The sequence below is a fragment of the Bacillus rossius genome, chromosome 11 (genome assembly GCF_032445375.1).
Source record: "Bacillus rossius redtenbacheri isolate Brsri chromosome 11, Brsri_v3, whole genome shotgun sequence".
Classification (NCBI taxonomy): domain Eukaryota; kingdom Metazoa; phylum Arthropoda; class Insecta; order Phasmatodea; family Bacillidae; genus Bacillus; species Bacillus rossius.
In genome coordinates this window covers 50,652,607-50,679,927 of record NC_086338.1, presented here as the reverse complement: position 1 = coordinate 50,679,927, position 27,321 = coordinate 50,652,607, and the positions used below count along the sequence as shown (strand labels likewise).

Here is a 27,321-nt window from a genome sequence, read left to right as displayed (position 1 = left end):
ACCTCGTGGGTGGTGTGTGCGGAGGGGTGGGGAGGAAGCTAAATAGTTCACTTGATTGATCTGACCTGCTTGTTCTTCTACGTCCGTGCTTTTTTTTCCCCTCTGGGGTTCGGTTGCTGGATTTCGGGGGTGTTGGGGAGGGGAGAAGGGGTGGCAAACGTCCCTCACCGAAGCTCAATCATCGGGGGCAAATTGAGAGACGGAACGCGATAGTAATAAAAAAAGAAAGCCCCGCGGGATGGGAAGGGCAGCTGGACTTGGTATGTGGCGCGGCCGGCTGGTTAAAACCGTGTTTGCGCGGGATCTAATGAAGCCTAACCGGCAGGTTAACAAGGTTTTTACCAATCGGCCTCCTGCGAGCGCCCGGGGCTTGTCTGTTCCGGCCCGGAGGCGCGCTGGAGAACGCCGCTCTTGTTTGGCGAACGTCGAGGGGGGGAGAGAGCAAAAAAAAAACACACGCACACACACAGGGGGAGGTCCCTCCCCCCGTTGGTTGCCACGTTTCCCCTCCCCTTTTACCTCCCCTGAAGAGCGGCAGGCAGCTAATCAAAAAGCCGATAGTGGAGTGTTTTAGTTTCCAAGGGGCGGGAAAAGGGGGGAACCGACGGTAAGGTACAGCAGCGCGATCAAGTGCCTTCCTTATTTCCACCGTCTACCCCCCTGCAACAAGTTTTCACCGCGTGAGACGCGATGCGTCGCGATCGCTGCCAAACGAGTCACAAAAAAAAATTTACATGACTCATCAGCAAGAGAAAAAATTTATTATTATTCAAGCTAGTGGTAAGTGGTCTTTTGTGGGAAGCGACTATCAATGTGGAAACAATCATCCAAAAATGTTTCTCCTGTGACAGGTTATTTGACGAACAAAAGCACTTTCCTGGGCGGGTAACTTAACGTAGTTTTTTTTATATTTGTAGTCAGCTGAATATTATTCTATTGTTTCTAAAATCGTTTTTTAAAAAAAAATAGCTGGTAATTTTTTAGATGGCCTAGTTCAGTGGGTAAAAAGTATTTACTTATTTTATTGAATAATGTGTTAGAAATTAAATTTTAAGGGACCCGCCTAGTCAGGGGTGTATCTGTGTTGGAGAGGTGGGATGATAAGCGCGACCCTCGCTGGTGTTTCTAGCGCGGTGTCGCCTCTGAACTAGCGTGTAGTCTTCTTGTCGTGCATAGGAAAACAATGAGATTTCAGAGGCATCTACATCGTTATATGCGGAGAAATGATGATTTAGGTCCAATGCTAGTCTTCTTTTAGTGTTTTCAAGAACCCGTACTTGTGCTCAATGCCTTTAAATAAATCTGAAGGGGAAAAAAAGCGTTTTAAACATTTCGACTATTCTATAAATTTATTTTATAAACAAAATACGGAACAGAACTACTCATATAACCTAAGTGTCGTCTAAAATGCTTTTCAATAATAGACACCACTCGGATTCGTTTAGCAGTTTAAAAATTGCGTGGTTTATTCTGATGCTCTGCACACCGTATGTTTGCCCAGGCGGAAAGTAGCCTTAACGTCTCACATGAATCAGAAAAAAAAAATAGAAAAATATGTATTTCGGGTCCGCGCCGTAGATTTTTGGTTAAAACGTCGGGATGAAATAATTAAAAGTGTATATTGTTAACATGTTATTTGATTATAAATTTCCTTCCTTTGTTGGTTACACAGAGTAGTGCTGGGTGTCCATAAAAGTATGTCCCAGTTCCAGTGGTATATTAAAAAAGTTTAATTTAAACAATTTACAACAAATTTAAGGTAAACTAGTCTAGTTTTTCTTAAAAATGTCCATTATGTGCACCTTTAGTTATACGGCATACATCCATCCTAAAGTTATCTTTAAAAGATTTGTGCAATGGGAGTGCATGACTTGATGTAAGTTTTTGGACATACGCCATTGCTAAGAACTTTTTCTGTTGAAGAAAAACTAATAAATAAAATAAATAAATAAAAATAAAAATAAAAATACTCAAAAAAGATACAAAAAACACACAAAATTAAGCAAAACAATTGCTGTTGTCAACAAGGATATGAACACCACAAAATATTCCGAAACAGGAATATGGTCAGCAAACAAAGAAAAAACAAAGAAAAATGTACTAAGAGAACGAAAAAGTCCCCACAAATGATGACAACACAAAAATATTGAAACCCAAAATAATTCAGCACAACAGTTGAAGCGAGACAAAAAACATGACAAAACGAAAAAACAAACAAATACAATAGTTTTACCTAAACAGAAACAAGCGACGTTTCGGGAACTGCTATCTGCTCCCGTCCTCAGGCAGAGACGCACATGGTACGGAAACACAGGTGCGACTGTGTTTCCGTACCATGTGCGTCTCTGCCTGAGGACGGGAGCAGATAGCAGTTCCCGAAACGTCGCTTGTTTCTGTTTAGGTAAAACTATTGTATTTGTTTGTTTTTTCGTTTTGTCATGTTTTTTGTCTCGCTTCAACTGTTGTGCTGAATTATTTTGGGTTTCAATATTTTTGTGTTGTCATCATTTGTGGGGATTTTTTCGTTCTCTTAGTACATTTTTCTTTGTTTTTTCTTTGTTTGCTGACCATATTCCTGTTTCGGAATATTTTGTGGTGTTCATATCCTTGTTGACAACAGCAATTGTTTTGCTTAATTTTGTGTGTTTTTTGTATCTTTTTTGAGTATTTTTATTTTTATTTTTATTTATTTATTTTATTTATTAGTTTTTCTTCAACAGAAAAAGTTCTTAGCAATGGCGTATGTCCAAAAACTTACATCAAGTCATCCATCCTAAAGTCAAATTATTTCCACAATTTGGTTAACACGTCCGGAGTAATGGAAGCAATAGCCTCTTCAGTTCTGTGTCTGAACTCTGGCAAACTATTAGGTAGCCGCGGAACGTAGACACGATCTTTTATAAAGCCCCAAAGGAAAAAAATTGCATGGCGTTATGTCAGGTGAACGTGGAGGCCAGCGAAAAAGAGCTATGTCGTCTCGACCATTACGACCAATCCAACGGTCAGGGACTTGGACGTTCAACCACTCTTCGTACAAAGAGATTCCAATGGGTGTGTGCTAAAATTACAGATTCACTTTTAGCAAATTGCAGAACACAAAAACTCTTTACGCTCAGGAGTCGCCATTTTGCGCAGGTGGCGCTGCAGGCGAGGAATCAACAAAGCAGTACTCGTGCATGCGCTTATCTATAACTGCTTGAGTTACTCTTTAATTGTGACCTTGAACCAACACTCCACATCGCTTGCAGTTGATACTATTAAAATTTATACCTGGGACATTATTTAATGGACATTCTGTATAATGGTCACAGAAGAGATACAGCACGTGGTTATCACATACAGCAAGGTTGTGTGCTAAGTAAAGCATGAAGCCTCGCTATGCACAAGATGCACACGACGGCGGAAACAGGCAAAACAAATAATGCACGACAAACACGCACAGACATGATCTATCCGTTGTGGGTTTAACCATTGTTGACGCATTATTAGTGTTGTAGTTATTAGGGATTCTAATCTGACGGTATTTTGTCACATAAGAAATTTAGACCGACTATCACTGTACCGAACGATAAGGCGTATTCACGTTAAAACGTGTTCTGTTTTATAGGATAGAGTATAAAGTGATTATTTTTGTTGTCTTGAACATGATAAATTCACCATTGAGTTTCAATGTATATTTTTAAAATTATCACTTATTGAATGATAATAATGTAAGATTTACAACGTTGCACTAAGGTACATTCCCATGCGAAAAATGCCTGTCCACCAGTGAAAAATGTATCAATAGGACATCGGCACTTAGTTGCCAACAGACATGGCTTCAAACCAAAAGCCATGGTATGAGTAGTGACTCAATATCATGAGTGTACCTTGGCTGTACTAAAATAAAATTTAAAATATTGTCTTGGAGAAGTATGCCTTGAAGAAGCCAGTAACGTTGATTTTAAAAATGGAAAGTTTATATAATCCATGTGGGCAGATAATGTAAATCTTAACCTTTGACAGCTAACTATGGAAAAAAAAATATTAAAGGGGATCAATTTCCAAATAGAATCACGTCACTTAAAGAGTACTTATACAAGAAGTTCAACGTCACACGAAAATATGACCCTGGGAAAAATGAGACAGAAAAAGAAAAAAAAAACTCTGATATGGTCTGTAATTCCGTAAGAGCAAAAACAAAAAAAAAAGATCCGTACACAGGACATTCTAAATATTAGTTTATAGAAATTCCGTGTGTTGCAGGAACAGTTAAATGGTATTAACGATCGTCGGATTAACTGTCTGTGCGGGTTTCAGGTACGGAAATTCGATTAATTTAACTACACCCCCCACAGCATTAAAGTAGATACATAATAATCTAATAGGTGCCAAAAAGTTAAAATGGTTCATGTGACTGTAGGCATCGTGCACGGGTCTGAAAATCGTACAGGTGGCGCTGCGTGGTGTTTCATTTGCTAACTACCCTCAGGAATGTCGTGGCCCACCTCCCTACAGGACACGGAGTGCTAGGACAATTTATTTCTCTAATTATGTGTGATATAGAAATTACATGCGGTTCCCTACTGATTTAATATATCACCATTACTGAGAATGTAGTATTAAAAGGGGGAAAAAAATTGGTTGTCTGTAAAGTCGGTTTACAGACGATATTTTAACGTGACAACGTCTTAACAAAACATTGATGAAATGATTGCATACTTTAATAAATAAAATTGAATCATTTTTATTGAATTATCACTATTTTGTATGGATACAAAGAAGGAGTGAAATGAAATCTACAATTTAATTGATGAATTTACTTTTATTTGCACTTATTAATTCAAATATGTTTATTACTTTAACGAAGAGATTATTTTAACAATAACTTGTGTACATGTTTGATATTTAACTTATTTCAATCTGTGTTATTCTGTTAAGGATACGACGATGATAGAAAAAGTAGGAAACGAATGGGAGTGTTTCAAGTTTTATGTGCCTCGAAAAAGTCAAATCGATGGTTGTTGCAATAGAGTGGAAGAGAGATAGATGCGGCGGAAGCGTACAATGAGCGTAACCGGACACAGCGTAACGGGACAATGAGTCATCCTTTTTCGTGCGTGCAGCCGGCGTTCAACGATTTATTAGACGTCACGTCAAAAAGTATGTGTATTAGTGGTCATGTGAGTAATTTCAAGGAAGTAACGCGAGACGAATTTTCAATATTAAAAGCTGACGTTTACCAGAAGTTTCTTCGTTGCGTTCCTTGAGTCCCTACTAATACTATAAATGCAAAAGTGTGTTTGTTTGTCCTCATTTCACGCAGCAACGGAACAACGGATCGACATGATTTTTGACGTGACAATGTCTAATAAATCGATGAACGCCGGCTGTACGCACGAAAAAGTGTCCCGTTACGCTGTGTCCCGTTACGCACATTGTACGCTTGCGCCGCATCTATCTCTCTTCCACTCGATTGGAACAACCATCGATTTGACTTTTTCGAGGCACATTAAACTTCAAACACTCCCATTCGTTTCCTACTTTTCCTATCATCGTCCTATCCTTAACAGAATAACACAGATTGGAATAAGTTAAATAGCAAACATGTATAAAATTTATAGTTAAAATAATCTCTTCGTTAAAGTAATAAAACATATTTGAATTAATGAGTGCAAATAAAAGTAAATTCATCAATTCAATTGTAGATTTCATTTCACTCCTTCTTTGTATCCATACAAAATAGTGATGATCCAATAAAAAAAATGATTCAATTTTGTTCATAAAAGTATGCAATTCATTTCATCAATGTTTTGTCATGACGTTGTCACGTTAAACTATCGTCCGTAAACCGACTTTACAGACAACCAATTATTTTTTTTTATTCAAGTGTATGTCCTGCAGACTTGATGTGTCCGGCCCGGACCACGCCCGGTGCTGCATCTAGTATACCTTAAACCCGGCCTCGAACACAGGCTTCCAGCTAGACGCGCTGGACACGTGGACATTTCCACGGCGGCGACTGGCCGGCGCCCCGGGAGTTGTCGCGGGGGCGGGATATGCCGGTTCCAGCACCGGAGACACCCCTTCCCCCCTTCACCAACCGAGGTGACGGACCGCATCACCCCCTCCCCGCGACGCAACAAACCACCTGACCCCCATCATCATCCGGCAAAAAAAAAAAAAAAAAATCCAAAACGAGCGAGGCGGGCGAAAGAGAGGCCGCTGGAAAACTGGAAGCGACAAGTGCAACGGGTTTTTCATCGGCGTGCAGTTGGCAGGGCGCGCCTGAGTTACTGCAGCCCGCGGTCGCGGCCCAATCACTCGCGCGGACGAGCGTCAACATCACAGGGTTGTGAAAAGGGGCGGGGGGGGGGTGTTCGGTCCGCCCCGTCAGGCACGGAATTTCCCTCGCTCCATTTCTGTTTTTTTTTCTTTTTTGTTTTCGTTTTTGGCCCGGAAAAGGGTGGGGGGGGGGGTGTGGGTGTTAGCTGATAACACGCCAGCCAGGCGCGGCGTCGCGTCGCGTCGCGTCGCTTCGGTCGGCCAGCCCGGCGCGGATTTCGTGTCACGTGCGTGATTTGAGGATCGGATGATTTCGCTTCGATCCTTCGCGGAGTTGACACCATGATTCAACCAGGTTCGCAGTCAATTCTCTCGTTGCTTAGTTTGACATTTAATAATCGTAGGGCGTAGCCTACTTCGTAATGTAATATACCGTAAGAAAAATAGGTCCATAGCATTTTATTCCCATTCCCCCCAGATCTTAAAATATTTTTTTTTTGTTTCTGTGTGACAACTTTAACTGTGAAGTGTGTATGTGTGTGGTTATTTACATTGTTCTGTGATAAGGTAAACAATTTTTAATTTTATATTTTAATGAAAAGTATTGTTTAGTTTCGACTTGATGCTCTGAAGTTTATATCAAATTCATTTTGTAACTCTTAATTTAATTTTTATTTTATACTACTTATATTTAATCAGTAAGACATTAGACCCATATGTATGGGCCTGAATTCAAGATCTAGCGTTTTTTATTAATTAATAATACAATTGGTTATTTGGTTCTGTTAGTTTGAAATATTTTCTTAATTTAGTGTATTTTTTTCTAATTGCTGGCTAATAATATTTTTGAGATTTATGTTATTTTTTAATTTGTTAAATTAAAGAATTGTATGTTCATGTGTTTAAGTGTGATATCAGGTTGTCAAGGCTTCAACTTTGCTGTAAGATAAAATAAAACGAGTTAAATAAAAAAAAGTGAACATTTAACTCTTACTGCAGAGCCTCCTGACTGCCCCTACGACCGCCTCACGAGTACGTGCTGCAGGTTGCAGAGCTATCCACGCACTAGGCGCGAGGAGGCAGGTAGCCGTTCTCTACGTCTCGTCAAGCAAATCAGCATGAAGCATACGGTTGCTATTGCAAAGACAATGCCACGTGATCAATCTTCAAAACATAGCAAAACAATTTTTTTTGTTATTTCATCAACTCTAATCTCTTGCTGATGCGGTGTTAACACCTTTGTTCAAGAATACTCGCTTAGTGCCAACATTAATTCATTCTATTAAAACAAACTTCTGGCATCACCAGTTGCTAACCAAAGTGATTAAACTCTTAGAACAGACAGCCAATTCATTACTAATACATAAATGGGCAATAGATAATATTCAATAGTTTTCCGTGTTTTGCAAGTCTCCTTTTTCGGTATCGATATTATGCGACAGACAAAAATTATCTGATTATTTCGGACCGAGATATTTCATTTCATCCAAAAAAAAATTTAAGTTTTTCTCGGTTTAGGATTTGTGAATAAGTCAACAAGTTGAGAAGATTTCGGACAGCAAGCTGGCGGCAATCTCGGGAAACGCTCAAATCTGAGGCGCATTGGCGACCAGTTGCAGAGAAAGCCTTCCTCTCTCTTTCTCTCTCCCCCCTACTTCCCCCTGAACTTTCCCCGTTCCCCTCTCTCCCCGCGTCGGAGTAAAAGAACGCATAATCGTTTGAGCGCATAAACGCGGCGGCAAACTTCGCTAAACCAAAATTTCATTGGATAAAATTCCGTTAATCGCGCGCATCCGAAAGAGCTGGGCCGCGCAAGGGACTCCCTGCCATTTCCCCCCACCCCCTTCTACTACCCTACCCACCATTTTAATCAACTACAGTTAGGGGAATGGAAGGGGTACTAGGGTGGGTGGGGGGAGTGGCGTGGGCTCAACTGTAATTAGCGGAATTACTTTTCAAATGGTGTCCTTCCCTCCCGGGCCCAAAGCGCGGCCATAATGCGCCGCTATAGTAGTGCAATTACTTTAAAACAGAGAGATCCCGGGTGCGGGCGGAGGGGAAATGAAGGGGGGAGGAGGGAGGGAGATGGATCACAGCCATTTCCCTCCCCCCACTCCACGCTCTTACCACCCCCTCCCCTCCCGCGGGGGAGTGGGGTAGGGGAGGTCCATCATGGCCGTCCATCACGCTGACCGCAACTCTGATTGCGACAAACTAAACGAATTGCCGCTTAAATTTTGTGTCGCCGGCCATTTAGGCGCGCGAGAGAGCGCCAGGGAAGGAAGAGAGTGCAGGGTAGGAAAGGGGGGTAGGGGGGGGGGTTGTAGGTACTGTTTTTATTTCGCACCCGCGGACGGCACGGAACAGTAGACGAGGGGTGAGCGGGAGAGGGGGGTGGTCAGGCTTGGAAGCATGGGAAAACAAATGACAGTAACCTGTTGTGAAACCCACCCCTTCCTCTCTCCTTTCCAAAAAAAAAAATACCCGCGCGGAACACACACATACACACACTGCGTGTCATCAGGTAATTATATTTTTCGTAAAAAAAATATATATTTCCCCCGCTTGGACGAGCGGGCTCGTTAGATTGATTTGCGCGCGAAAATGCGGAATATAAAGCGTGCGAGGGAAATGAGGCGATGTGGCAACGTCGTCCTCATAATGGATTACAAATTATTTTCTGTTTTCCTCCGCCGGTCGTGTGGAATAACAAAAAAATAAATAATAATAGAAATAAATAACCGGTGGCCATCCATGTTCTGTTGCATTGGCCTCCGAGTAATTAATAATTATGAACTGTGACAAATTATTCCTACCCCCACTGACAAAAAAAAGGAACCAGCAGATTAATTTTGAAAAATAAAAATTGTGTTAGACGTGGGAAAAAAAGCTTATATTTATTGTCATCCAGTACCCGTCATGTCAGGGAAGTTTTTGGACAGGGTGGCAATAAATTAGTTCGTTAATGATGAAAATTCAGAACTATACGAATGTGCACAAATTTTATGTCAGGTAATTAATTTTTAGTAAAAATTATTTTAAATACCCGAACAATAATGGACTCGTTTTTTAATTTTTTTTTTTTTTGAGATCGTTGACAAGTTTAACCGTAGAATTTTAGTGCCACTTTGTATAACAAATTTATTTGCATGTTTTCAATGTATTGGAATGTTTTCAATATTACATTACGAAAACATCTCATTTGCTTAGTAACATTAAAAAGCTTAAATGGTAACATTTGCGAAAAAAATACTACTAAATAATAGTACTAAAATACTAGATAATGGTAAAATTCTTGGAGGTAAAAAGTTAGCAAGTGAAAGTTAGCAAGTGGTTGTGTGCAGTCTTTACGATTTTAATAATCAAAGTCAAATGAAAACTACCTACATCTGGATATAAAAACATTTATTTCGTTATAATGAAGTTTAACTCTAATTCATTGCCAACCGCAACGAAAAGTGCAACGTTCGAGGAGTAAAACATTCGATTTCGAGATGGCGGAATGTTCTAAAAAACAGAATGGAGAAAAATTCTAGAATTCAAAATGGTGGAATCCAAGATCGTCACCGGGGTCAAGGTCAAAGGTCTATTTCAAATGTCAATGCCAAGGTCATCAAAGGTGGCCGCCGTGATGTCACAATCCAAGATGGCGGTCGGCAACACTGCACCTTAGCCTTAAGGCTGTCCTCGGACATACATATCTATACTACTTTTAGTGGGTAATGTTAAACAAGCATATTAACAACACATCTACAAGGAATCTGCGTTTATCTTCATTATAACCAAAAATTATTTCTTTCTGACCAGGTAGGAAAGTGTAAGGGGGGTGGGTCGTTTTGATATTGACTTTAAGTACTAAAATGCCAAAAACTGCACACACCAACTCTCTTATCTCTCACCTTTATGCGCGCCACCACGCGATGCCTCGCGACAGCTTAACACCATATTTCCGTTACGTTATTTCTTCACACATTCTTGAAATGAAATTGCTGTCGTAATACACGTTCAAAGATAGATTACATTAAAACGGTCTTTCCTGTACTTAACATACAAATAGATCTGCATCCAGCTCCATACCGAGAAAAATCAATTAAAATAATTACAAGTGAATATCTACTCAAAAGAAACAATGATAAACAGTTTTTAACCGAAGTTGGTTATAAACACACTAAGGTATGTCTTTACACTCGCGTATGCGCATAACACTGCAGCCATCAGACGTTCTGCTCGCAACTAAGTTGGAGCAGTCATTCGATGTTGTCGCTTCGACATTTACGAACGTAAAACTTTTAAAAAACTAACTTTTAAAACGAAATCTGAATAATCGAATTTTGAAAAATTCGCTTCGAGGTATAAATGGACACCCGTAAAGAATCTACGTACAAAATGTCATTCCTCTAGGCATCTCCGCCTGAGCTTCACGAAAGACATACGTACATACTCTACTTTATTACTTAGATTATAATCAATAGTAGGGTTATGTATTATTGCATTGCAAAAACATTTAGTCACAGTATGTAATAATTTGTTGGAGGGTAGGGATTTAAAAACGCCAAAAAAAAAAAAAAAAATTGGTTGTCTGTAAAGTCGGTTTACGGACGATAGTTTACGTGACAACGTCATAACAAAACATTGATGAAATGATTGATCCAGAAGAAAATGAAATATCATATTCGGCCTGAGACTGAGCCGTAATAGGTTTTTGCAACCAAACCATTTAGGCATTAAAAATATTAAGTATATACTTTGAGGAAGAATTTGTTTTTAATTTTTCTATCTTTTGTGTGATAAAATCTACCTCTGCATACTTTCATGAATAAAATTGAATAATTTTTATTGAATTATCACTATTTTGTATGGATGCAAAGAAGGAGTGAAATTAAATCTACAATTTAATTGATAAATTTACTTTTATTTGCATTCATTAATTCAAATATATAAGCGATGCTAACCGCACGACCACGAGGTCATATTGGAAACAATTGTTTCAGATGTTATATATATAAACAATTTGTTTTGTGTTGTGAAAGTTTTAAAAACGTATGTAGTCCGCCATGTTTATTTCTTATAGTGGTAGGCGGGAAATTAATAACCGTACCGATTGTGCTGAAAATCGGTGGACGATCGTTAAATTACATAATATTAATAATTCAAACGACGAAAATATGATTGAAAAGTCAAATCGATGGTTGTTCCAATCGAGTGGAAGAAAGATGCCACGCATGCGTACAATGAGCATAACAGGACACATCCGTAGTGGGACATCCGTAGTGGGACAATGTGCGTTACGGGACACTTTTTCGTGCCTGCAGCCGGCGTTCATCGATTTATTAGACGTTGTCACGTCAATATCTTGTAGCTCAAAAACTGCGACGATTTTAGAATTAGAGTTCTTTTAATTCAGAACCATGATTAATTGGTATATATCAACAGTTCTTGGATTGACGTTGAGTTATGGGACAACCTGTGTAGATAACTGGAAGTCTACTTCTATCAGACTTAAGACCGGCTTTAAAGTTGTAACTTGAGGCCAAGTAAAGTATTTCTCCATATGATTAACCTGCAAAGTGTTTGCATGGATTTTACTTCCTGACTGCTATACGCCCTTAGTGTCGCATCGTGTCGTGACGTGCCTATAGTTCTGTGTGTACCCGGCCACAGGCATAAGCTGTATTGTGGAGTGGCCGTTTCTAACCATCCTGTAACACCAGAATAATTAAAATTAAAAAAAAAACAATTGTGCGTACACGTAATAGAAGTTATACAATTGTATCTTAATATATCTGTGTTCGAAATGTTGTAGAGAATAAAAAAAAGTTTAATATTTTGACTCCATTTTTGTTCCAACACAATTTTCTTGGCAAATAAAGTAAATGTATATTTTAATTTGCGATTATATCCTGTTATGGCTATTCATTAAAGAAAGCGTATTCCCCAATAAATCACTAACATATTTTTTTGCCACACAAATAAAATTAGCACATCTGTCGAAATTCACGCAAGTTAATATATACGGGTGCACGTTGCTTCACGCGGCTCCGCCATCTTGACGATTTCGGCTCGAGGGCGTAGCAGAAACGAGCATGCGCATCAGACTCTCGAACTGTTAAATTTCCGTTTGCGCGATTCGCGATCGCATACTGAAATTTCTCCCTTGTCGCGCCTAAAGATGTGTAACTTCAAAAAAAAATTGAGCGAGTTTTTCAGTACCCGCCAGAGATGTGTAATACATATATCTAACTTCAGTCATGTTTTTCTCATGTTGCAAATACACTTATGATATTAAAATCGGACATTGAATTAAACGTGAATCATGGGTAAGTCGTCTCCGCACACGTCGGGGCAACTACGTCGAATATTGGATCATTTGATCCGCACACAGAGAAAAAGGTTTGTTTGAATCAAACAAATATTTATTTATATATGGCGAAACAAATGTTTACTTGGTGGAACAAATTTTTTTTTTTGTTCGTTTAACCAAACTCGGTAAGTAACAAAAATAATTTGTCACGCCTGACCAAATATACACATTTGAGTTGACGAAATCATTTTGTTGGATCCACAGAATCTTTCCTGCTACAAAAGATTTGTTTGAATTAGCAAAATATATTTATTTCGGCATATATAAACAAATATTTTGTTGAGGCAAACAAACCTTTCTCTCAGTGGCAGACCAAAAATTTTTTGAACTTTATAATAAAAGCAGGAAAAAAAATGACTTGGAAAAAAAATAGTACCAAACAGCAGCATTGAATTTTATTTTTAAAAAAAAAAAAAAATACTGCTAATCTTGTTAAAAATTTAATCTTTGAATATATATACTGTATAGAAGTCGCGAGTGGATAGAATTTACTCTACGTTTTTCAGAAGCGTATAATGAGCAGCTTGGGAACTTCACCGTTGCAGTGCGCTGCCGTAACGCCCTGTATCGTCTTAGTTGTTATTTACACGTTAGAGTGCAGCACTGTCGCCCGCTGTCATTCCCCGCACCCCCCACCTATCATTCACTGCAGCTCAAGTTCGTTCAACGGGAGGGGGGAAGGGGTGTTCGAAGAGTTCGACACTTGTCCGCTAGGGACCACCACAAGTCGATGCCCTAGAGATGGTGGCGATTGCGGCGGTGAATTAACCAACTACCTCAAAACCGTATTAGAAATTTTAACCTGGGCTGGCGACTTCTATACAGTATATATATTCAAAGATTTAATCAAAGAGTTTCCCTTTGGCTTTGCGAGCTCTGGTTCGCGCCACCGGCGGCCAGATGGCAGCACCGTGGGGCTGAGACGGGGTCGTGTTCCCGCAGGTGTGGTTCCAGAACCGCAGGGCCAAGTTCCGCAAGCAGGAGCGCCTGGCGCAGCAGAAGGCGTCCTCGCAGTCCTCCGGCGGCGGCGGCGCCGGGGGCGGCGGGGAAGGCGGCCAGCAGGCGGCCGTGAAGAGCGAGTCGGGGGGCGGCAAGGCGGCGGGGGCGGCGGTGCCGGCCGCCCCCAAGGACGTGAAACCCGGCACGCCCGTGTCCACGCCTTCCAGCGTGTCGTCAAACAGCGGCGACGTGAAGCCCGTCAACGGCAGCGGTGAGCACGACCTCACACGACCTCACACGACCTCGCACGACCTCGCACGACCTCGCACGACCTCGCACGACCTCCCACGACCTCCCACGACCTCGCACGACCTCGCACGACCTCGCACGACCTCACACGACCTCACACGACCTCACACGACCTCGCACGACCTCGCACGACCTCACACGACCTCACACGACCTCGCACGACCTCGCACGACCTCACACGACCTCACACTACCTCACGCGACCTCACACGACCCTACCTCCAACTGCACGACCAAACCGCTTCGATAAGAACAAAAAAAAAATTGGTTGTCTGTAAAGTCGGTTTTACGGACGATAGTTTAACGTGACAACGTCATAACAAAAACATTGATGAAATTATTGCATACTTTTATGAATAAAATTTAATCATTTTTATTTTAAAAATAAAAGAATAAATAATACTTGAAATTATACTTGTAATCAGTTTTTTTTAAATGCAAGAATAATTAAACCTTTATTGCCGAAATTGTTGTTGTAATAAGCAATGAAAACCACATTAACTTTTCACTTCGCTTTATAAACAGTTGACGAAACAGTTCACGTGTAGATGACTTGTAATTAATTTTAAAAAACTGGCGTTTAGCTATAAAGTTTAAATATAATTATGAACAAGTTTTCATATAAATAAATTGTAATCAAATATCTATCATCAATTATATGAATCACAATAATTGTTAGTCAATTTATTAGCGTAACGGGACAATGTGCGTAACGGGACACTTTTTCGTGCGTGCAGCCGGCGTTCATCGATTTATTAGACGTTGTCACGTCAAAAAAAAAAAAAACCAAATCCCAGGCCTTGGACCTGATTTCGGACAAATAATTTACTGTCCATCTTGTTGAAATTCATCAAACTGTTAATACCATAAAGTTTCCTTTTTGTCTTTGTGAACTTTGGTTTTTACGCCTTCCGTCCTAGATGGCAGCACGGTGGTTACTCATTTCCGTTCCATGCGACTTCCGTTACAATTCACGAAATTACTCGTACCAAATGCCGTAAATGTATACAGCGTGTATTACATAACTTGTCTGTTAGCAATAAACTCTATATTTTGTAATTCTACCAGGGGTTAAACTCATGCATTACAAAGAAATATCGAAACTCAACCTGTATTCTTTAGTTCCCGGGTGCCAGGGATTCACTCCCCCCCCCCCTTTTTTTTTACACCTGACGTTCCTTCCAACAGGATGGACTCCAGGATCCTATACGCTAACTTGTAAGACGTCTGTGTTTGGTCAGTGAGAGATTCGATTCATCTTTGGTTGAGTGTTTTTCATTGGCCCAGATTTCTCGAAACAAACCTTCAGCTAATAGCAGAAGCAGGACAAGTGCATATGTAGTTTTTTTAAACAAAATTGCTAAATGCATCTACAAAACTGCTGATGGAAAATATAAACCTCTTTGGTAAGCGATTTTGGTGTGGCTCGAGTCAAACTTAAGATAGAGTCTAGCGAGTTTAAACAAGTGAAAAATTTGACATTTTTTTTTATCAACATTAGTCTTAAGTTTTTGACACACTTACCTATGGTAAAGACTACTTATACACTTCCGTGTACTTTAGATTAAAGTTCGACAAACGATAAAAATTCGAAGTAGACGCGAACAGTTCTATCCATGTGGTGTCATCAACATTATCGTTACTACATGCAGTACATAATTTGGAAAACATATTTTTTTTTAAATATTCGGTATTGATCCATGTATCTACTTAATCCTTCGCGAACATCTAATTTAACTCTTTCATTACTTCAAATCTGATCAACTTTAAAATTTCGGTGGGAAAATTCTAAACTAGATATAATTTCATCAAGAATTTATTTTAATCAATAGTGTACTAATTAAATCTCTAAGGATTAAAATCCAGGGCCAATTGTTGAGAAGACTAAAAGGTGGAGAAACATTTTACTGATCTAATTAGAAATTAAATGAACAAGAAAGTAGTAGCCAAATTATTGAAAAAAAGTACAATAACAAATCGTGTCCAATAGTTTGCATAATATCTAAGACATATTTGACAAGGTTTATAAATTGAAATATAGAACAAAATACTACAAAATATTTGGTTTTTCATATAAATTACGTTAATGGTATGTAGCGGTATAGTTTAGGTGTTACAGTTTGCTTGGAGAGAATTATCAAATAACCTTTTTGTTCAGTTATTATAAGTTTTATATCAGTACAAATTTCAGAGAGACCAACAAATTTCTTGGTTAAAAAAATATTATTTCTTTTTTTTTGCGTAATTATTTTGAGAAAGTAGAAAAAAATATATATTTTTTGTTGTTTTCCAGTTAGGCGCGGATTTCTGTAGCTCTGAGATATTTTTAGCGTGTCAAATTATGCATCTTCTACGTCACACGTCTGACATCCACCGCGGCAGACGTGCACAACTAATATAATACAGTAAGAGAGTATGTGTGTGTGCGAGAGAGAGAGAGAGAAAGAAAGACGCACCAAACAACTTAATCTCCACACGGATGTAATGCGCGCTTTTCGTACGAAAATTCCCCCCCCCCCCCCCCGTGCGTGTATGGTTCACCAGGCGATTCAACCTCCCCCCCCCCCTTCTTCCAACACTCCGCTTTGCGGTAAATGTTCACTCCTCGTGGTCGACGTAGGACCAGCGCGACGTTTCGCCTTCCGGGCTCTCGTCATCTTCAGAGGAAATGAGATGTGTAGCCGCGTGCCCCAGCTGCGCGCGCACAATGCCTCCCCCCTCCCCCCTCCCAGTCTCCCACACCACCGCCCCGCCCGCGCAAGAAGCGCCGACCTAAAGAGTCGACAGTAATGGATATATACGACCGGCGGCGAGCAATTTTCTAGATTAAACGTCAAGTGCCCCGGGGGTAGGAGAAGGGGGTTTGGTTTTGGCTGGGGGGAGGGGGGTGGGGGGCGGGCACCCGCCAGATGTATAGCCCTCGTTCGGGTCTCCCCGCCCCAAGTGAAGGGCAGAGAAAGAGAGCTAGAGGGAGAGGGGTTGTGTGATCTTCTGACTTAAGAGAGAGAGAGAGACAGTGAAGGGAGGGGGTGAGGGTTTCACGGTGGTCAGTAGCCGGCGGGAAAAATCTTTCCTTTTTTTTTAGGTCTGGCATGTGTCCGTCAGATTGCGCACAAGTCGTGGTCACGTCTGGAGGAAAGAGATGTCCAAAGATTATATCTAAAAAAGGAACTCCGGATTCCCATCCTCCGAAACCCAACCGCACAAAAACCCCTCCCGTCACAGAAATATGAGGCATCGTCGATAAGCGTTGTTTGATGCAGGCCACTCCAGGCTGTGGGAGGAGTGTGGGAGGTGATGGAGGGGCGTGGCAGTACATCAAAACAGAACCCGGAGAAAGCGAAGGCGCAATTTTGTCCCCTACCCCTTTTCCTTTACCGTTCTTTCACGTGATGGATGGTAGTAGGCACGGACAGTCTCAATCTTCCCCGTGTCTTTTTTTTTGTTTTTTCCTCCTCCTGGGGAAAAAAAGTATAATTTCTCCCTTAGCCGCAAGAAGTGACGTTTCGCACCTGTTACCCCTTGCCGGGTGTGATCTGTTGGTTCTGACGTGATACGACTATGCGCGGAGGTTTTATCACATTTCCTTCGCGATGTTCACTTCTGGGTTTTTTGTGTTTGCCCCTTCAACTCTTCCTTGCGGAAGGTGATTAAAATCCACTGCAATATCACCGTGCATTTCCCTTCCCTAGCCACGACCTGGTGATGGCTTTGAATACAAAACCAACCTCTATGCTATTGACCCCACTCACTTTGTCCCCCCCCCCCCTCCTTTTTTTCTGACTAAATCACTCTGATCGGTGTTCGATGAAGTTCGGACATTTGTAAACTCACAAGGTTTATTACAAGCTTGTGAATTCCTTAATCCTGACTTTTCCGTATTTACAGACAAGCATAGTCTCACAGGTGCCACGTGATGCTGAAGCTTTTTAATTAGAGGGATGAGGTTTTGTTTGTGTGCAGTTATAAAAGTGTCAATTAAATCTTAGAACTTTTGACTTCCAAAATAAATATTTACATGTTAACATATATTTCCTTATAACATGCTGAACCCTACTTCTGAGTAATAATTATACCCTTGTTAGCGACAGTAAATATTGTGTCTTTTATTATGGTTCCCGGACCAATTTATAATTTTTTTTTCTAAAACATAAAAAAAAACCACCAGATTTCTAGGATTTAAGGAGGGGAACTATTTAATAGTTACGAGTGACATGCATAAAATATACATTTCTATGACAAAGAATATATACAAATGGTCAATTCAAAACTTTGTACCACACAATATTATGGACTAATTTCATTGGCCTTTACGTTTCTTGAAACGAATTTACAAACGATTAACTGTGGTTGTATAGTTTTCAGAATTTATTCATAACCATGCTAAAACACAACACCATAGAACCAAAGTCGTTTATGGTACCACAATTAAACGGCTCTGTATGTAGACTACACATGTAAGCTACAAGCATGTACACTCCGTGTGATGTATAAATCTCTCCCTCCCCCCTTCCACCTTTTTATTTCTTTAAAAATGATCTGAAACCACTTCTTTATTTGGAAATTACGTTATTCGATTACGCACAGAGGCTGAAGGCGACAGGATATCTGATTTTATTAGCAGGTTTTCCGAATCGATTGTGCACCAGCCCAGTGCGCTCGATAGGTCGAAGTCGTGTCAAATTCGAAACCCACAACTCTCGTCTTAAACCCTATTATTTCTTCTGTTCTCCCCGCCCAGCCATCATGCACTCTCAAAAAAAAATACTTTAAATGTGGAAAGAATTATTTCGTGTAGGGGTATCATACCTTTCGTCAGCAAGCCAGCAAGGAGACTGAAATGATTGCTCAGTGAATAAAATATGTTTTTTCGTTAATACGCCTTATAAATCGAGCTGCGAGTCTGAAAAGGGGAGTGTAACGAAGATAAGGATATATTTTTGAAACGTTGTAAACTATAGTTTGGGCTTAGTATATTCAGGATTACTCTGAATTTGACCGGCTAACTTCAGCTATATGTTCATCACATAAAAATAGGTTGAAAAACAAACGTATAGGCCTATACTTAGGGATTTTTATTCAACCTTCGAGTTGCTATATAAAAAAGACAAATTTACATAACATTATAATTTTACTACCAAACGTTCGGCAGGGTCTTACTTATTTTTCCACATAAACGCCAAAACGATTGAGAGATTTGTAATATCGTGACACAAGCTTCTCGATGCCTTCTTCGAAGAAGTCAGCCGCCAGTGAATAAAGTTACAGGGCCAGCGCCTGGATCTCCCTCTCCCTCACGACGCCGCTGTGAGGCGGGTGGACTAGTATCTCGGCGCACTGGCTTACGCAACGACTCATCGCAAGTAGTGCGAATAGTGGGGCATAATGCGCCGTGCTATTAGTCCACCCGCCTCACAGCGGCGTCGTGAGGGAGAGGGAGATCCAGGCGCTGGCCCTGTGTTTAAAATAAATGACCGGTTTAGCTTCAATTTCAAAGGCGTATACCAGTCTCGGGAAGCACTTAAGACCATAAGTCCTATAAACGTGTGAAACATACTTTTACGTGGTGAATGTGCAACAGAAGTCTGTTGGTCTAATTCAGACTCACTCTGAAACGTAGTAGGGTAAGTGTTTGCGCATGCGCCAATATAAACAATTTTGACGTGACAACGTCTAATAAATCGATGAACGCCGGCTGCACGCACGAAAACGGATGACTCATTGTCCCGTTACGCTCATTGTACGCTTGCGCCGCATCTATCTCTCTTCCACTCGATTGGAACAACCATCCATTTGACTTTTTCGAGGCACATTAAACTTGAAACACTCCCGTTCGTTTCCTACTTTTCCTATCATCGTCCTATCCTTAACAGAATAACACAGATTGGAAGAAGTTAAATAGCAAACATGCATAAAAGTTATAGTTAAAATAATCTGTTCGTTAAAGTTATAAACATATTTGAATTAATGAGTGCAAATAAAAGTAAACTTATCAATTAAATTGTAGATTTCATTTCACTCCTTCTTTGTATCCATACAAAATAGTGATAATTCAATAAAAATGATTAAATTTTATTCATAAAAGTATGCAATCATTTCATAAACTATCGTCCGTAAACCGACTTTACAGACAACCAATTTTTTGTGTATTTACAGATCATTGCGAGTAATAGGCAAGTTTTCCAAACGTTCAATTCCAGGGGACTCGTGTACTTTAGGAGCAGATATTGTACACACGCGTTAACCTATTTGAATCTAATAAAATTCATTTTGAGCAGAAAATAATTAACTATAACTATGTTTAAAAAAAAAATTTTTAATTTACAATGTAACAACTGTGAGGCGAAATGACGAAGAAAAGTGTGAAAAAAAATTACAATTTCAAGGCATATGGGGAATCCATATAAACGGAATTACAAGAAAATATTATTAGAAGAAAGAACAGTTTGTAATGATTTCAAAAAGGTACTACGTTGCCCGGTCTATTTTCGAACTTTCTATTTACACGACGGATTCACTTTAAAAAATTATGGCCATGTTCCGAAAGATCCTAACCCAGATTTTTTTTTCAGTTGCTGATTTTTTTAAACTTTTTTGTTTAATCTACGTGTAAATAATTGCAGATTGACGGAGTAGTATAAATGTTATGATATTGTTCCTGGTGTCTTACAGACAAAACATTCGCGAAATCCTAACCTGTAATGCCACACGAAAGTCTTAGGTAAAATGCAATGCAGGTAAAATATCCCATTTAAAAAGCACGTCAACGATATCATAAGTATCTTCAAATCCGAATGAATTAAATGGTCCAACCGAGTCCGAAATTCCTGGAAAACCGTTTTGATTTTGATGCTGAGTGGTTCCCAGAAATCACGGCTTATTTCAAACTCGATATATCTTATTCTGTTCTTTATGTGCATGTCTGTAAGGACCTCGTTGTCTAAAAGCCTTAATGTTCCAACATTATAAAAAACTTAATCCCTCACTACAAAATACGGGTTGCATGATCTAAATATTTCACTGTAAAAGAATGTGACACCAGGCCTTCATGAAATTATATTTACTACCTACTGTCTCGCACATGATTTACGCATGTGTGTCATAAGGACGAAGGCCGCATGAGGCGTGAGCGTGCAGAAGGACCTTAATGGTGAGTGCGACCCCCTCACCCATTTTTTTTTCTCTCCTCCCACAGGTCGTAGACGCCATGGTAAAACATCCTTCGCCGCCGGGGACGGGGATTGGCGGGCGCATGCCCCCCACCCTCCCTCTCCCCGCCCCCTTCGCAACCGACCCACGGCCACGTCTTATTGGTCGTTATCGCGTGACGTCACCGCGGTTCGTCCCCTTCTCGCGCGCTTTTATCGACGACGACGACGACCGTCGTCGTAGAGACTTCCCTCCTCGCGCCCCTTCTCTTTGCGAAGCGCTGTCCACCCTCCCGCTTTCCCCTTCCCGCAGACGCTTCCTTGAATACCACGTGACATCCGCTATTCCGCGCGTCTTCCCCTCCCCAGCCCCCCCCCCCCCCCCCTCCCGCTCGACCAGCTGCGAGCTGGTCGCCTGTGCCAGTCCTTCCTGGTCTTCAAGCAGTGACTGCCTCGCGCTCTGATTGCAGCACAGAGATCGATACTGTACGCCTTGTTTACACACAAAATATAATTTTTATAAAAAAAAGTTTTAATATTACTTTTAATAGAGGTACAGGCCCAGCGCCTGGATCTTCTTCTTCCTCACGACGCCGCTGTGAGGCGGGTGGACTAATACTGCGGCGCACTGGCTCCCGCGTCAAGAATTATCGCAATATTTGCTAACAGCAGGGCAGAATGCGCCACGCGATTAGGTCATCCGCCTCACAGAAAAAAAACAACATTTTTTCTACTTTTACAAAATATTCCTTTTGTAAACCAGTTGCCAAGAAATAGTTTGTAATACTACGAACAAGGAAGATATTGTAGCTTTGTTCAACAAATGACCATGCTTATTTTTGCATATATGAAATACGTTTTTCGAGATAATACTGAGTATTTATTACGGAAATTGGCGCATAATTTTATATTTTATATTTTGATTTTTCATTCAAGCATAATATTTTTAAGGTATGGAAAAGACAATCAAATATTCAATAATTTGACTTTATTTTGTTTTGTTATGCTTATTAATGTGCGCAGTTAGTACTGGAAAGTTAGTCAGGGAATGGTTTACAAATGCATTTAACTATTGGAGGTACTGGGACAACTGAAGCGTAAATACCCAGGTAAGAATTCGGAAGTGTATTTAAAAAGCAGTCTGAAATATGATTAGGTTTTGCCAAGAAAACGTTTAAATATGGAAGTAATTGAAACGTAATAAAAATCCTTATTAAGCATTAAACTAAATTCACTTGCGTTGTAAACACAACAAATACATGTATGACACGTGGAATGTGTTTGTAACCCTTTGGGTAAGGCAGATCAGTTAATACCTTTGCTATGGATTTATGACCAGAAATTTAGTAACTGTTCTCTTATTTTTACACCTAATTACAAAAAATAACCTGCATAAAGTCCTTAAATAACTGATCGCACTGTTCATGAATCAAACCGACGATTAGTTGTACTGAAAGTTCTCAAAACGTTTTTTAAAAACAATGGTTCAATAGAAAATGTGGTCCACCTTGGTCAAACCAGTTACTGAAACGATCATGCCTGAACTCTAATAAAAATTTACACTTGCAGTGCAGAGAGAATAAAATGACAACTGTTTACAAAATACCGTTTCAAACTGCATTCGTTCCCATAAGTATTCACACAAAAGACACACATTTTCGAGAATCATTCCTCACAGACACTTGCATGAATTCACGTGATCGTTAGCTCCTTGATATTCAGTTTTATTGAGGAAGACCAGATCATAATATGATAAATAATAAATGTTTCAAGGCGGAAATGTCTAATTTACTCTTTTCAGAATCACTTTAAACGACAGCGCTTTTAATAACTCTGTAAACACGTCATTCCATTTTTTTTTTTGCGGCGACGCAAGTTACTGTTTGATTGTAAAAGTCTAAGACTAAGCTACTATCGTCATAAATAATTTACACATGGCGAGTAAAGGCGGTAAACATTGACACAACACAAAACAAGCATAGTGGCCCAGCTACAGTCTACCCAAACTTAAATACATTCCTACGTTTATTTTGTTTAATCGTATTCATCTTGCAAGAAATAAATGCTGCTATAGTTGGTAATGTGTAACTGTAAGAGGAAATCAGTACACACAAAATAAAACCCATAATGCAGCAGAAATTTTGAAAAAACATTTGCAGATATTATCATTATTATTTCTCCCTTTTTTGGAAAGTGTGACGTGATGTTTATAGCTTAAATACATGGTGCATAAATATTATAATATTCTCCACAATATAGTATTAAATCCACGTTCTCTTATAAAATAAATTAAGTTATCAATTGATAACGTATTAATACACTAGAGCCGATCTTTGCTTAGCACCAATACCACGCTTGTGTAAAACTGCTTTATCGCGTTGTACGATTGCAGCTAGTTGGATTCAATTACATAAATTTAAACTGTTAACGTATAACACTGTGTTGTGCTTGTGAAGATTGTGTTTTGGGGTGTTAAGAAAGTACAGACCACGCGAAAAAAAAAATGAAGAAAGCTTCTGATTAAACAACCCATGGTTACGCCATATATTTTTTTAAGGTGCCGTTCAGACCGTAAATTATTAAAGCATTTTCGACTATTTTTTTTAGTACTCGCCATTACTACTGAATCATTACCTCTTGAAGTTTTTTTTTCCTTCCCTCTTTGAAACCACAGAGGCGACCGGAATGAAATCCACCCCATTAGTGTGCGATTTTGTGGTGTGACGATGAAGAAGGTTTAAGGGGGGGGGGGGGGTAGGTAGGGTTGTTCCCCATACGGCGAGAGGTCGTTCGAGAGGTAGGGAGGAAAAAAAAATAGCGAGGGCGATAAATTTTTCTACGCGCGCATACGTCGCCACATGCCTGAATTCTTTCCCCGCGCGCGTACAGCTGCCAAGTGCGCGCCATTACTCCACTCCAGCCCCTCTCAGACATTCCCCCCCTCCCCCTTCCCGTTCCCCGTGACAGTTACGTGCAAAAGCGGTCCATACCTAGAGACGGGAGACACTGTGAATTCTAAAACAGAAACCTGTTATTGAAGTGGAACCTCCGTGCAGTCCGGTGGGTAAGTCGAGACGATGACTCGTCGGAGCGCTACTTAAAGTACATACAACACCCGGGAGTGGAGCGCTCGATGATGGACAGGGGGAAAGGGAGTGGCGAATGTAGTAGAGTGTCAGACAACTGCGAGGCCGGTATTCCAAGACGTTCGGGTGAGGTAGCGAATAAGCACTACCTTGTTGGGAGACACAACCGTAACCTAACTCACTGGGCCGTATTCCAGAACGTGTCCAAAACGAATCCCAGTGAGGGAACCTATCGGCAATCGTTTTAATAAACGGGTCCCCTTCGCGAGGCTAGAAAATGGTCCCTGAGCATTTTAGCGAACGGTTCGCATCCATTGATAAAATGTTTATGTAAAAAAAATTCTAGAGATAGCAGCAACATCGCACAAAATTATAACTGTATTTCTAATTTTCTCAAGGATTTTTAAGATGCGATTATTTCTTGTGACCATTAGAGTGTGCAGAATGTATTCCAGAATAGTTTCGCTGCCATACATATTCCTTCGGCACACCAATACGCTTGGCACGTACCCCGATGATCACAAAAAATGACTATAAACGAGTTTATGACGCCAGACGCAGGTCCGCCATCTGGACGAAATCAACGAAAAAAAGTGAGCTCCGTGCATGCGCGGAATTTGGGCAACAGATCAACAATGGATAGGACACCAAAATATGTTCCCCAAAAATAAGGGACTGGCGGTGTATTACCGTGCACTAGAGAAAGAATAAGGTCCAGGTGTATCGTATTCAACACCTAAAACCTTATTTCTGTGTCTTGTAATACCAGCCTGACTCTTTGCAGGTTTTTCGTCGCTGTATCTGTTAACGATTGTGAACCTTTGGTGAGAACTTCCCATTTTGCACTTTATTTGTTTAGTTTAATTTTTCAAGTGTTGGACATGCCGATACATAAAGTACACAGGCAGCAGAAGGTAGATCCCAGCTGTGGGAGATGTCTTAATGTTGGAATCAATTACTGAGTCACTGGTAGATGCTGCCGCCATAACCAAAGCAACAGAGAAAGCCCCACACTGGTTAAAGTGAAAATCATTGTCGTCCATGGTTGATCTAATAAAGCAACTGCCAAGAGGCTAGAGCCATACTGAAATCTCAGGTGTGTAATAGCATAGTAAAAAAGAGTGTCTACTTTGGGGAAATGGAGTGTTCATTCCTCCATTACTGAGATCACAACTGTTATAGGCGCTGTGTGCAGTTCATGATGGACTGGTAAGGTCTAAATCTTTGGCTCACAGTTAGATACATGTGGTGGTCAAAAAAGGACATTGAATTTGAACTTATGGTGGGAAGTTGTCGGCAGTGTTAGCAGTTACGAAATAGTCAATTTAAGATAACGTGAGGTTACTTGGATTACAACTACAGAAGCATAAACCAGAAATTTAATTTTTTTTATTTTTAAACCCTGTTTTTACGTTAATAGTTTGTTTCATCAACAACTGTTTCTGCCAAAGGTTTTAGATAAAGATTAGGTGTTTCACAATAAATTATAATGGATTCGATAGTACATCTATTAAAAAAGGATTAACATTTTGTCTGTCTACCCTTGTTATTTCCTCCCCTTGCAGTAATGATATTTACTAAAAAAATTATTTTAAAATTTTTTTTAGGTAAATATCATATGATTTACAAACAATTTTAACGGATCTGACAGTGTACTTACTAACGTAGTTATGAATATTTTAAATTCTACCCCTTATTTTTCCAACTCCTTGCAGCAATGGTTCGTCTAATCAAACATTTTTCACTTAAGTTTTAGATAAAAATTATTAGATTCATTCATAATTCGTAGGAATTCAATGTTGTGCCTACGAAGGGAGGTATGATATTTTTGTCCTCCAACCCTTGTTTTTTCAACCCCTTGCAGTTATGTTTGGTTGTATCAAAAAGTTATTTAGAAAAAATATTTTGGTATTACTCCTACAAGTTATAATACGTTGAAAGGACGGGATATTTTCCATATTATGGGAGTTATAGCGTTTTTTCCGTTCTTCAAAAAACCTTCCCCATTTCTACTTCCTTGGTCGGATATTGCCCATTAACGAACTCGAACAAGATTTTCCACTACTAGATTTTATGTATCAGTTTGGAAGTTATTTGTGAAAAATTGCGACAGTTATTGTGTCCAAAACGTTTGAGTTGACTGTGGTTTTCGGGTCTGTACAATGAAACGAAAAGCTATATAGAAATTATCCGTAAGTCGCTTAACGGTAATGGTTACAATAGGTAGAATTTATTTTAAATATACCTAAAAGATAAAAAAACTTTGTATAATGAGGTTTTAAGGGAAAGCTATGTCAAGAGATCAAAAGTGAGTGTTATGTATAGTGTTCTTTGGTAACTCTGAGTATTTCGGGAACACCTGGAACTAATTAGATTTATTTTTGTCTATGGCTGAATTTGTAGGGGGAATCAATATGTCAAGCAATTACATAACATTAATGCTATCTATATAACATAATTTCGTAAAGATCACACTTAATTTTATGAGAAAAAAATCACTTAATCAGCTCATCAATGTTTACATTAGTCAATAATGTAGAAATTGTCGTCAATCATGGCATAATGGCTTTCTGATGACAACAATACTGGACCAACCACATACAGTACGGGTTTATGAAATTTTAATATATTTTCATGTAGAGCTGAACTGTATTCCAAGAAGCAACACAGTAGCTGGGTCTATGCTATGCTAAGGATTGGGTGTACCCGTAGTCAGATAAGAGACGAAGTGTTGTGTCTGTGTTCTAGCCAAGCTGAGCGAGGACGCCGCGAAGTGGTCGGTGCTGGCCTCCTCCCAGCCCTGCCCCGCGCCGCTGCTCGGCAAGGCGCCACCGCACCACCAGCACCAGCACCAGCACCTCAACTCCATGTCGCACCACCACGCGGCGCTGGCGTCGCCCTTCTCCTCGCTGCTGGGCGCCGCTGCGGCCGGCGGGGGCCCCGCCAGCTACCTGCTGGGGCCGGGCGACCCTCTCAGCCTCAACAAGGTCGCCTCCAACCACCTGTTCTGAGGCGCGGTGGAGCGCTTCTGCACGTTCGACGCTACGAACTAGGCCGTGCTGGTGGCTAATGCCACCGCCGCAGCAGCTGGGCTCCGGATACCAGCTCAGCCTAAAATACGTTGTCTCCAACCATCTGCTCTGATGTGCGGTAAAGCGCTTCTGCATGTTCGACGCTGCTGGGCTCCGGATACCTGCTCAACCTCAAATACGTCG

At 40.3% G+C, this 27,321-nt stretch overlaps 1 protein-coding gene across 1 annotated transcript in view; it reads left to right on the top strand.

Moving 5' to 3' along the window:
• LOC134536468 (paired mesoderm homeobox protein 2A-like) overlaps window positions 1-27,117 on the top strand; it is a 132,561-nt gene extending 105,444 nt beyond the window's left edge. Inside the window, exons 3-4 of the mRNA XM_063376187.1 lie at window positions 13,568-13,835; window positions 26,855-27,117. Of these exons, the coding sequence (XP_063232257.1) occupies window positions 13,568-13,835; window positions 26,855-27,117 (531 nt within the window). The remainder of the gene's footprint in view (window positions 1-13,567; window positions 13,836-26,854) is intronic.
• Window positions 27,118-27,321: the final 204 nt, after the last annotated feature.